This window comes from Girardinichthys multiradiatus, chromosome 15 (assembly GCF_021462225.1).
Source record: "Girardinichthys multiradiatus isolate DD_20200921_A chromosome 15, DD_fGirMul_XY1, whole genome shotgun sequence".
NCBI classification, from domain to species: Eukaryota; Metazoa; Chordata; class Actinopteri; order Cyprinodontiformes; family Goodeidae; genus Girardinichthys; species Girardinichthys multiradiatus.
In genome coordinates, this window is record NC_061808.1 from 5,178,154 (window position 1) to 5,190,568 (window position 12,415).

A 12,415-nucleotide genomic window follows, 5' to 3' on the forward strand; every position below is an offset into this window, starting at 1 on the left:
TTTATTAAACAAGCACCCTTAAGTTATGGCTGCTGACATAACTATCAAAAACGTATAGCTAGTCCATTTGTGAATTCCCTTAAAATAAAAATAGTTTTTAAATTGAATGATGATTACAACCTTTAAGTTTTGGGATGTATATATTGCATCCTTTTTTGCACATCTGAGATGCTCTGGTTTACATCCTTTATATGAATTGTGCTTTTATACATTTTTCATATTTCTTCATATTTTGTTACCCAATTGATCTTATTTCTGTATGTATGGACTGAGTCTATTAATAAAGCTTTCTTTATTGTTAGATTTTGGCTACAATAAGACAAAAAGGAGTGAAGAAACAATGCAGTTATTTTAGATGATTTATCTGAATGAATTCTTTACAACATTCTTTGGTATTAACAAAGTCAGAAGTGTATAATATTTTAAGAACAGAGAGGCCTTTTTGTCATAGATTTTTTAAAGCAGTGGTATTTTTGAGTTATAGGAGTAAACGGTAAAAAAAAAATCTATGTTTAGAGATTTATATACAAATCAAAGTAAAGAAAAACATTAATGTTTTACAATATAACAGTTGTAAAATTAAAATATTATGCAATAATGTTTGTTTAAATTTGTATCAAACTGACTAAAAATAGAAGTTCATATGCCAGTTTATATTTTTTAACAATATTTAAAAAAAAGCTGCTACCCTACTTAAATTTTAATCTGAAAGGGGAGTTTTCTCGTTTCCTTTCTTGACGTCACCCTACGTCAGACTTTTTTCAACGCCAACACATTGTCATAGAACTCCTTTTCTACACGTGTTGTAATTATTTCCTTATTCGATTTTTGCGTTGTCTTTGCCACAACCGAACAGCTAGAAACACTCTAATGAAGTTTAAAAGAACAGCTGATTTGTTTTGTTATTGTTTTTATACAATGTCGGGCTGTCATTTTTAGCTGTATTTTTGAATCTTTGTCCTTTCCTACCCCAATATTAAATCAGCTAAAACGTATGTGGACTTCCTATTAACAAATTTTGAAAAAATAGATTAGTATTGGTGATGTAGTCAATTGAAATCCACGTTTTATTTTGTTGATTCTCATGGTCCTCAGAGATTATACCTGTATTTTCCTTAAAAACTCGTGTTTTGAGCAGTATTTCATCCCTGTCCTTTCACATGAAAATGTACGTTATCACTTCCCTGTTATATGTATGTATACAGTTACAGCCTCGCTGTAGATGTGTCAGGGGATGTAGCTCAGTGGTAGAGCGCATGCTTTGCATGTATGAGGCCCCGGGTTCAATCCCCGGCATCTCCAAATTTACGTATCATTTTCACATTTTAAGTATTTTTTTCGGATTTTGTTCAGCTTTTTCTGTACAACTTGGTATTGAATTTAATTTTTTTTTAGGTATTAATTCTTGTCTTTGGCTGACAAACTAGATCTGAAAACATTTTTATACTATCTTCTGCCTGTCATTATGCTGCTTTGCAAGTTAATAACGTCATTATTGGTCCTCCATAGTCCAAAATAGAAATCTTCTTGACAACCCGGACCATGTTAAGGTTTGCTTGAATTAGCTTTATTATTGGTTGGTTTTAAACTTTTGTTTCTTGCTCGCATCTCTGGAAACAAAACAGAATATAACAGGCTAGCTACCGCGAAGTTCTTAAATTTCCGCCTGCTTTAAATGCACCACGGATCCCCTACCAGAGCGGTAACTAAGGAGATCACAGCTCTGTTTACTACAAAGATGTCCTCCTCGCTAGCAGTTGCTATCCTTGAGCTGGTCAGAGAGATGACCGAGCTCTAAATCGTCACCTCAGCGCTGAAAACCTCTCCTTGGGCTTCCTGTAGCTTCTTTCACAATGCAGCTGAAGCATATTAAGACACTTTTAACCCCGCAGGTACGTTTGGTGAGCTAACGTTAGCAGATGCTGGAGATTAGTTAAAAAGTGAGGCTAGCTTACACGTTTCAGTTATAAAATGTAATTTAAATTCCCTTATAAACGTTATTATTTCTGTGTGAGAGGGATTTCATGTTGGGTTTATTTCGTTGACTAGAAATGTTCAGTCGTTGTGTTTCTTGCTTTTATTTTATTTCCTCTGCATAGGATGGTGCTGCCAAGGTGACATGCATGGCCTGGGCACCGAACAACAGCAGGTTTGCTGTTTGTACCGTGGACAGAGTGGTGCTGCTCTATGATGAGCATGGAGAAAGGAGAGACAAGTTCTCCACAAAACCTCTGGACCCGAAGGTGGGATAGATACAAACACACATCATTTTATCAATCAAACATGTGCTAAAAACTAGTATTACGCACAATACTATCTAAATTAAATTATATACATCATAAACACAAAATGCAAATTTTATACAGACCCAATTGCAGGTTTTGGCATTGAGACTCACCAAAAATGTTTTACAGTAGTGAAGAAAAAAACCCATCTTGCTTCTAAATGCTAACTAATACTATTTGGTCGAAGCTCTTTTTTATACTTTTCAATGGAAGTGTATGAGTGAAACCCATGACAGGTATAAACGGTTATAAAAAGATTTGATCTTCACAAGAAAACAAAAATGACTAAAAACAGGCAAGGCAAAAAACATTAAAAAGGCAAAAGACAAGGTTTTTACCCAATAGTGAGAAACGTCTCAGTAAATTTGATCATTATTCCAGGACCCTAATATATACATTTATTAAATAGTGATATGCTTTAGTTGTTTATTTCTGTTAATTTTGAAAACCCAATATTTACTTGAGTGAACATCCTTGAAAAGTCAAGTTGACTTCATTTTGCTACGTATTGCTCAACATCTGATGAGAATGGAACATTTTATCCACGTTGGACATTAAATCTGTAGTTTTATAGCAGAAAGATTCCACTTATCTAGAAATAAAGATCTGTTTTAATAAATAACTTACATACACAGCTAAAATGAGCATTTTCAGATTAAATACCCCATCAACAAGCTGTTTTAGTAGCTTTTTAACATGGTAATTGAGTGGAGAGTGTACTGCATTTAGTTGTAATCTCATCAACATATTGTCTCGTTTTCTTACCATTCTTACCGTTTTCTTACCCTGCTCTGATTTTTATTCATATTTAGGTTATGTTAGAGTTTACTGTAATGACATTTAGGTGTTATGTGATTTCGGCAGTATGGAAAACAGAGCTATGTGGTTAATGACATGGTCTTCTCGCCGGACTCCACCAAAATCGCCATTGGCCAGTCGGACAACATCATCTACGTCTACAGAATCGGGGAGGACTGGTAAGACGGTTCACCTTGGTTTAGGTTCACAGTTGAAAAGTTTGCTGAAAAATCAAAGCATGATGTTCCTACAAAGTATTTGGAAGTATGAAAATTGTTTTGTAGAAATTTACAGGTCTGGATAGGAAAGAACGATACAGTCTACTCATATAATAATGTTCTGACACACAGACAAAATCATTCTTAGTATAAAATAGATATTTTCAAATCTGTGTCTAAAAGATGACCAGAATCAATATGATGTTACACCTGTTGGTTCATCTTACACATCAAGTGCTGAGTTCACCATTTAGTCCTGAAGTACCTTATAATATGACTGGCTGGCCGAAGACCAGGAGGCTAATGGTGCCAGTCCATCACAAGGCCAAATATTTTACTCTTTAAACGTTTTGAGTGATTAATTACAGAGATAAAACAAAGAAACAGTGGACTAGGATCGCAGCATATTTTGTGTGTGTAACCTAATGGCTGGTTGATATAGAAGTGTCATGAGTTTGCTCTGTACACACTTCAAGTTCACAGACAGTTAAAAGAACAGATGATAAAGATAGGAGGGTGAATAATGTGTATTTATCACGGCTGATATTTGTGAACACCAACAATATCACCATCACCTGATTATTCTGATATCCTGCCGCCTTACAGATTAGTTCTTATTTGGCTGGTTGATCTTCTCTTCAAATAGTTTTGCATTGCTGTGTTTTTTTTTTTACTTAAAAATGATCTGTTTGAGTTGGATTTACTTGAACTATAAACTCTTTAGCAAGTATTTACAAATTCATCATGAAGTTATTTCATATTTGAACAACCTGGGAATCTGAGTTTGGACATGACTAGAATTTTGAAACTGAAAACCAGGTGAAATAATATGAAATTTGATTTAAATATTTATGGAAAAGAACGAAAATAGAAAGTTGAACATGAAAAAATTTTCATTTCCACACTTTATTCTCTGTTCCACTGTTAAAAAATCAAATTCATTCATCCATCCATCAGCCTGTAGTCTTTGATGGTTTCATATTTAAAGCCTGATTGCTGTAGAAAAACTATCTGAAATAATTCCTTTTGTATGTTTTTGGAAAAATATGGAGTATTGGCATGAATAATGTGTGTAACTGGGTTTTCATAAGTTTCTATCTTTCATAGGGGGAACAAGAAAGCCATCTGCAACAAATTTGTCCAGACGGTGAGTACAGAGACGCTGACACTGAGCGTTTAGGGTTAACAGCATGCTGGAACACAGAAGAGTCAAAAGTAAGGAATTCAAGAATGATATAAATTTGGCCCACTAACACAGCTGGTTGATGCAGATGGAGATTTTTTATTTTTAATTAGAGCAAACCCACGTAATAAAATCTTCTTAAGATGGAAAATTTTAGATATCAGGATGTACCAGTATGAAAATTTGGCCTTCGATGTCTGATATTAATATTGCTGTTAAGGCCGACTGTTTTAATGAGACGAACCTGTGAAACCCTTTTTTAAGTTTTGGATCAACAATGATTTACACATTCCTTTCCTGCAAAAAAATCTGACTATTTTTGTTTAATGAAAATATTGCATGCTGAGCTTATTGTTGAGCAAGTAGGAAAAAAATTGGAGGAGTGTGTTATCTTCACAGTTAGTCCTGACCTGAGAATCTGACCTGTGAACTCGTCTTTGCACAGAAGAGTGTAAATAAAACCCTCCAACTTGTGTTGAATTGTAGCTGGTTTGTATCTGAGAGTAACCATCCTCCTCTTGTTTGTTAGATGTTGTGGAGTTGTTTGCTGACCTCTCAAAGGTTCAGGTGTTGTTTTGAAGCCACTGTGAATAATGAACTTTTTTGTCTCATTCCATGCTCCTTTGGAGGACATGTTTTTAGTCTGATATGTGTTTTTAGGATTTTTCTCTCTCTTGTGAACTTGGGGTTGACTTTTCTGATCCTACAGGATTAATAATGGACTTTTTTCATGGATTTATTTTTTTAGCCAGACCTCATTCATGTTTCAGAGCTAAGCACTCTACTCTCTACTTTTAACATATAAATTGTCCCAAAAATGATTATTTTTTTGTTTTTAGAAGCATGTATTCCATCTAAAATTGATAGAACTACAGCCGATGTCAGACATGGAGGAATGTGTGAAGAATGTTTTAATTTCCATCTTTTTTTAACTTTGTTAAAAGCTCAATTTTCTGCAACAAAGACCTAAATATCTATCTTTAACTACTGTGTGTTGCAGAGTGCTGTGACTCGCCTTCTTTGGCCTGCAGAAAGTGCTATTGTTTACGGATTAGTTGATGGGAAGGTATGTCACCATAAATGTTTCCCAGCTGTCTAAAGGACAAAAATCATTGTAACTGAGCCAAAGTACACACAGTGGTTCTCTATGGTGTTCACACCACTGTTAAAATGGCAGGATTTGTTATGTAACAAATGAGATCATGATGAATTGTTTTAAAACCTTTCCCTTAAATACTGTGACATTAAAGCTGTTCAAGTCTAGTAGGAAAAACAAACAGATGCATTTGATAAAACATAGAAAAATACTGCAATGACCTGGATGAAAAAATGTACACACACTTCAACTAATACTAGTTTGAAGCACCTTGTCATTAAGTTTCAGCATTCAGTCTTCCTTAGTTAAAACCAAATATAGTGACTCTGATTAACCAGAAATTCATTTTTAGCTGTCTTTTTAGGATTTCCCTAAAACTTGCTCACTTGCTTCCTTTAGCTAAAGCCAAAGGTTGCAGAGATTACAAAAGATCAAAAATGATCTTATTGTACAAAGGTATCAGCAAGGAGAAGGGTACAGAAAAATTTCACTGCATTGTATATACACCATTACACAGTGAAGATAGTCAGTAATAACTGAAGAAAGTAGGGGACAACTTGAACATTACAAAAAAACAGCCTGTAACTGGAGGCCGCCAAAAGGCCCACAGCAACACTGCATGTTAGGTACAGAACCTATACTGAGCCTCGCCAACAGAACACTCTGCCCACAGTGAAACACGGTGGAGGCAGCATCATGCTCTGGGGTTACTGTTCTCTAGATTAAACTGAGGTTTTTTGTCAAGGTGGATAAAGTTATGAGTAACTCCAAATCCTGGTCCGTTTTGACCCACAATCTTCTGGTGTCTGAACAAAACTGAATATGGAGACTGAATTAACAGGTGCTTCAACCCAGTATTGGTTTAAACAGTCTGCACAACTTGTTTTGTTGGTTTTTTATTGTTTCATTTAGTTTTAACTGATATGTCAGGTCTCTTTCTGTGCTTTATGTATTTTATAACTTACTCATGCAACCAGGTTATTGCAATGAACGAAGTTTCATTCAGGTAATCCAAAACTAATCTGAAAATAAAGTACAAAATAATGGGCAATGTGAAATTTAGAGGGAGATGAAATAAAATGGTTGGTAAAATGTTGACAGACAGTGAAAACTCAGGTTTAAAAACACAGATGATAATTAAAGGGTAGAAAACCAAGGGCAGGAAGCAAAGCCAAGCCACAGGAAGACAGACTTGATTTATATTACACTGTGAGCAAAGTTACTATTGACCAAAAACAGTAAAGTAATTAGGTTGTTGTGATTTCTTTCTCAGGTCCGCCTCGCCAACACCCAGACCAACAAATCCTCCACCATCTACACCACAGAGTCCTGTGTTGTCTCTCTGGCATCCAAGTAAATGTCTAATCCAAACAGAGCCCCCTACAGTCATTAGCATCCCTGGTAAAGATGTGCAAAAAGCCTTTAAATAAATATCAGTGCACTTGCATCATCTAATCTCTCTAAAGAAATTAAGGAAAGTCCAACCTTTAGTTTGAGTCTGTCAGTGGGTGGAGTCTGCTAGGGTGGTGCGACTGGTTAGGAACCTTTAATCAGTAATTCCTTACTTCCTGTTTCCCTGGGGTGTAAGTATGATGGGGCACAGTCCTCTTTCTCTTACCTCCCTCCTTAAAATGTTCCATATCTACAAATTAAACTGTGACAAAGTAAGGCAGCGGGTGGGCCTGAGCTTGTTTTACGATCTGACACAGCTAGGAGGATAATAAGAGAGATGAAAAAAATACTCAAAAATCACTGATTGGGAATTTCAAATAGTGGCATTTTCATGTCAACCATCTTCTTTAGAGATTTTTGCACAGCTGAACCAGAGATTCCTGTGTTTTCACTGTATTTACGTGAAACGGACACACTGAATGTTCTGAAACAGTGAAAAATAACTGTGGTCCTAAAACATTGTCTTTTATTATCCAGTTTTTTTTTACATCTCTGTCCCTGAAAGTACTGACAATAGTAAAAAGGTATTTTTGTGTTAGTGTTTCTGGTAAGGGAGTCCTTTCTGGTCACGCTGATGGGACTGTCGTGCGCTACTTCTTTGATGATCAAGGTTCAGGGGAGTCTCAGGTGACCACAGATTAGATCATCGTTATATTCATCAATTACTGAACACTTTACTTCCTCGGAAGTTTTCACATTCCTGTGTTCGCCTGTTTTTGCGTCTCAGGGTAAGCTGCTGACACACCCGTGCCCTCCTTATGCTCTGGCCTGGGGCGCAAACAGCATCATGGCGGGCGGCTGCGATAAGAAGGTGGTGGCGTACAGCAAGGAGGGCCAAATCCTGCAAAACTTCGACTACAGCCGTGACCGATCGGAGAGAGAGTTCACGACGGCGGTCACCAGCCCCAGCGGGCAGTCTGTGGTGTTCGGCAGCTTCGACCGGTCAGTTTGAGGCTGTCTCTGTTGTGTTACTATTAAAGTGTAGAGCTACCTCCCAAGTGTAAGAAAAACAGAGCTAAATCACATTGTTACATGAAAGATTTATTGTTCTACTTTTCATGTGTGCGCAGTATAGTATCAGGTTATTACTAAATATTTATGATGTACTAACGTAATAATATATTGTATTGATATTGTTTGATACCTTTCATTGTTAGAACATAATATGTGTTTACTTTAAAACATTTACACAGTTCAGATAATTGGTTGAGAAAAATATTTCATCTACAAGAACTAGGTTCTGTATCATGTTTTGGATTGAGCCACAGAGAGATTTTACTGTTACTGAGCAGCTTGGATAGCACCGTGATGATCTCTCTGAGAGTGGACTTCAAACACATGGGGCTGGACAGGAGGAAGGTGAGTCTGGTCTGAGGTGGCACCATTTCTGATTGATCAGCTGGAGGGTCAGGGGAGGCTCCAGGGATACAAACTTCACCACCTGAACTGCATTCAGGCGGGTTTTGTTGTCACGCAGAGTACTGTGAGACATTTACTGATATAGCTGGACCCGTGTGGGGTTGAGCCAAGACAAAATTGACCCAAATGAATGTGTTAAGTTCTTTGACAAACTGAAGCTGTTTGGTTGGAATATGAAATGTTTTATGTTCTAACAATATCTTTTGCACAATAAATTACTACATTTATACAATAGAAATATGATATTTTAAATACATAATAATATATTTTCATTCATTCATTAATTTTCTATGCTGCTTCTTCCATAGTGGGTCACGGGGAAGCTGGTACCTATCTCCAGCAGTCTATGGGCGAAAGGCAGGGTACACCCTGGACAGGTCCAGTCCATCGCAGGACAATACAGGGACATACAGAACAAACAACCACAAACACACTCATTCACACCTAAGAGCAATTTAGAGAGATCAGTTTACCTAACAGTCATGTCTTTGGACTGAGGGAGGAAGCTGAAGTACTCGGTGAGAACCCATGCATGCATGGGGAGAACATGCAGAAAGACCCCCGGCTGGGAGTCGAACCCAGGACCTTCTTGCTGCAAGGCAACAGTGCTACCAACTGCGCCACCAAATATATTGTACAATAAATTTTTTATGTTATACCATAATATAGTTCTGTTTTACTTAGTGTGGGGTGGCAGCTCTACGTTTGCACGTGTTACAATTAACTGCAAAGTTTAAGATGTTTTTCTTGGTGATAATTATGCAGACTGCGAGTGTTTAGCTGGGCTCCAAGGAGAAGTGTGTGGGATGAAGCCAAACCCAAAGAAATCACCAACCTCTACACCATCACCAGCTTGGCCTGGAAGAAAGACGGATCGCGCCTTTGTGCTGTGAGTCTATGATTTATTCAATGTTTTCATCTGCATTTTGATTTCAACATCAGGTTGTTAAATGAAATTATGCAGCAGCCCCATAGTGAACGTGTTTATCTTTGCAGTGGGAACTATCCAATCTGTCATGTGCCATTTTAATGGATTAATAAAAGCTAGAATAATATTTTCATTAACGTGACTTTCTGTGTACGTTTCTTTGGTGGTTGTGTCCTTGCAGGGGACACTATGTGGCGCAGTGGAGCTGTTTGACTGCTGCTTGAGGAGAACAATCTATAAGAACAAGTTTGAGATGACCTACGTTGGTCTAAGTCAGGTAGAGACCCTCTCACCAAAACAAAACGTGAAATCATTGCAAAATATTTCAACAAGGACCCTCTTGACGACTCAACAATGACCCGTTTTCAGTTTTTGGGCCGGGTTCACTAGATTTCACTAGAAATGTTCCGGTATTTAATTGAGATAAAGGGCCCAGAACATCACAGATCCTCTACTGTACTTAACATTGCAAGAACATGTGTTGTTTTTCCACATACTAATGCTTTGTTTTATGCCAAACCCATGTGAAGTTTTTGTTTTTGTGAAGCTGAATCTTGATCTCATCTGAAAAAAAAAACCCCACACGGTTCCAGTAAAATCCCAAACAACTAGAACTAACTAGAACAACTTCACGTATGTCAACCTTATTCAATAAGGTAAAATGTAGATTTTCTTTCCTTCCAGGTGATCGTAAGGAACCTCTCTACTGGAACACGGGTGGTGCTGAAGTCCTACTACGGCTATGAGATAGAAGAAGTCAAGATCATGGGAAAAGATCGGTACCTGGTGGCTCACACCTCTGATACTCTTCTGCTTGGGGACCTGCTGACCAACAAATTAAGCGAGGTGCCAAACCTGACCATTGTCTTATAAACTAACAAGCTTTCTTGGAATAAAATCATGTTGTTGGTCTTTATTTTTGAGGTTTTGGACAATCTTCAAGGCCGGTGGACAGAAACGGGCAGTTTTGTATCCTGAATGATGAATTTACTCTTCTTTCATTCTCCCTCAGGTGCCTTGGCAAGGTTCTGGAGGAAACGAAAAGTTCTCTTTCGAAAATGAAACGGTAAGCTTACAATGCCTTTTAACGTAAAAGTCAGAATGATGTAAATAGGAAAAATAGGTATATTAATAAAGCTGTGCTTTTGTTTGAATCTAAATTTGTGCTTTCAGGTGTGCATGATCTTTAACGCCGGGGAGCTGAGCCTGGTGGAGTACAGTAACAATGAGATTCTGGGATCAGTCAGGACAGAGTTCATGAATCCACACCTCATCAGGTAGGCATGGTTTAGCATGAAGCACATCTGACTGCTAAACACATCAGCATATGTAACAAATCAGTCAAAACTTATGTTCCTGCAGGAAAAAAGGCCATACCGTAGTTTTAAATGTAGAAAATAGATCATGGTATCAACCTAACTTGCATATTTTGGGTTTAAGGATAAAATAACTCGAGTTGCTGCAGTTTTCAGTGTCTATAAAACTGCACAGCCCTCTATTGTTTAGAAACAAATATTTTTACTGCTCTGTCCTCTAGATGGTGATATTGAGCTTTGCAGAAATCCAGGCCATGAACATAACGAAGGGCATAGGCCGCATATCAGAGCACATTCATATGTCTTGAAGTCTGTACACTGTGTGAGGACGAGCAGTGAGTGGCATGGTTACCGAGGCGAGCAGGTTTCACTGTACGCTGCCTCCCGCTTGCCTCTGGCTGGACTGGTTTTCACTAAACATCAGGAGCAGTAGTTTCCTACGGTTCCTTCAGCTGCGATCAGTTGACATGTGCAGATGCTGGAGTTATTTTTTGCATTTAAAAACTTTCACTGTGTCTTTCAGTCTTTTATAACTGATGACTATGTTTTGCGTGTTTGTCCAGTGTGCGAATTAATGAGAGGAAACAGAGAGGAGTGGAAGACAACAAGAAGCTTGCTTATCTGATCGACTTAAAGACCATTGCCATTGGTAAGAAACATAAGTGTGTTTAAAAAATCAAGATTTCAGTGCGCTGGAAAAAAATCAGATGTCTATTGGGGCTTTCTTTGATGTGCATTAGCAATGTTTAGTCAAAGTAAAAGAGGAATGTCTCAGTACAGTTTGTTATACTTGATAAACAGCTTGCATAGCGTTTTTGGTTGTTGAAATTCTGGAAACTGCTTTTTTAAAAGCTTATCAGTGTTTGCTACTATTCTACTATGAGTGGGGTTGACATGTACGGCCATTTATTAATGATTGGTTATTTTGTAAAAATATAGTCCAAATTTAGCTCCTCAAATATTCAGATGGTTTGTCAGTCCCAGAGACTTCATCCTGACACAGTAGTGAAACAGATGGATTTTTCCACCACCACACCTGTTACCTGAATAAAAGCTCCCACCTTTTGTGTTCTACACCAATTTGCCAACATCCTGGGCTTACATTAGCACCCGGAAAATGTTTTTATTCCTAAAAAAAAACTCCCATGAGGCAAAGTGTTTAGAGTTTTCCGCCATGTTAACATTTGTTTTGTGAATGGTGCAGACTAGGGCTGCAACTAACAATTATTTTGCTCATCGATTAATCTTTTGACTGTTTTTTCGATTATCTAATTAATAATGAGATGCCAAACGATGCTTAATAGGAGACTTTTTACAGAATTTGAACCAGGTAAAGCTAAAGTTATGCTACTGTAGGAGTTCTGGATAGAGCATATTTACAGACCAAGAACGTTTTTCCATCTTAAATGCTAAATATCTATATTTCTTTGTACGGCTTTAGCTTAATTACTGCTCTGAGTGGGTTATTCTTTCAGTAAATGGTAGTTTTAGAGTCCGTATACTCCAGCTAACAATTATTCGGTTACTAAATTAGTTGACTATTATTTTAATAATTGATTACTCAGATTAATTGTTTCAGTCCTAGTGCAGACTATGTTTGAGCTTTTCCTGTTCTAAATGACACATTCAGTACATAAAAATACACTGATCAGTCATACCGTTGTTACCACCAAGAGGATCTTCTTCATATTTTAGAGGAAGTGCTGATATTCATGGGAAG

At 37.3% G+C, this 12,415-nt stretch overlaps 1 protein-coding gene and 1 non-coding gene across 2 annotated transcripts in view; both read left to right on the top strand.

Moving 5' to 3' along the window:
- Positions 1–1,230: 1,230 nt before the first annotated feature.
- On the top strand, positions 1,231–1,302 carry trnaa-ugc. The gene has a single exon. It is a non-coding gene; the product is annotated as a tRNA-Ala (tRNA).
- Positions 1,303–1,700: 398 nt separating this feature from the next.
- ift172 (intraflagellar transport 172) overlaps positions 1,701–12,415 on the top strand; it is a 65,510-nt gene continuing 54,795 nt past the window's right edge. The window contains exons 1-14 of the mRNA XM_047388422.1: positions 1,701–1,892; positions 2,100–2,243; positions 3,150–3,262; positions 4,409–4,448; positions 5,485–5,550; positions 6,854–6,933; positions 7,572–7,659; positions 7,760–7,974; positions 9,217–9,340; positions 9,561–9,656; positions 10,064–10,225; positions 10,392–10,445; positions 10,553–10,656; positions 11,259–11,344. Of these exons, the coding sequence (XP_047244378.1) occupies positions 1,854–1,892; positions 2,100–2,243; positions 3,150–3,262; positions 4,409–4,448; positions 5,485–5,550; positions 6,854–6,933; positions 7,572–7,659; positions 7,760–7,974; positions 9,217–9,340; positions 9,561–9,656; positions 10,064–10,225; positions 10,392–10,445; positions 10,553–10,656; positions 11,259–11,344 (1,411 nt within the window). The 5' untranslated portion in view covers positions 1,701–1,853. The remainder of the gene's footprint in view (positions 1,893–2,099; positions 2,244–3,149; positions 3,263–4,408; positions 4,449–5,484; positions 5,551–6,853; positions 6,934–7,571; positions 7,660–7,759; positions 7,975–9,216; positions 9,341–9,560; positions 9,657–10,063; positions 10,226–10,391; positions 10,446–10,552; positions 10,657–11,258; positions 11,345–12,415) is intronic.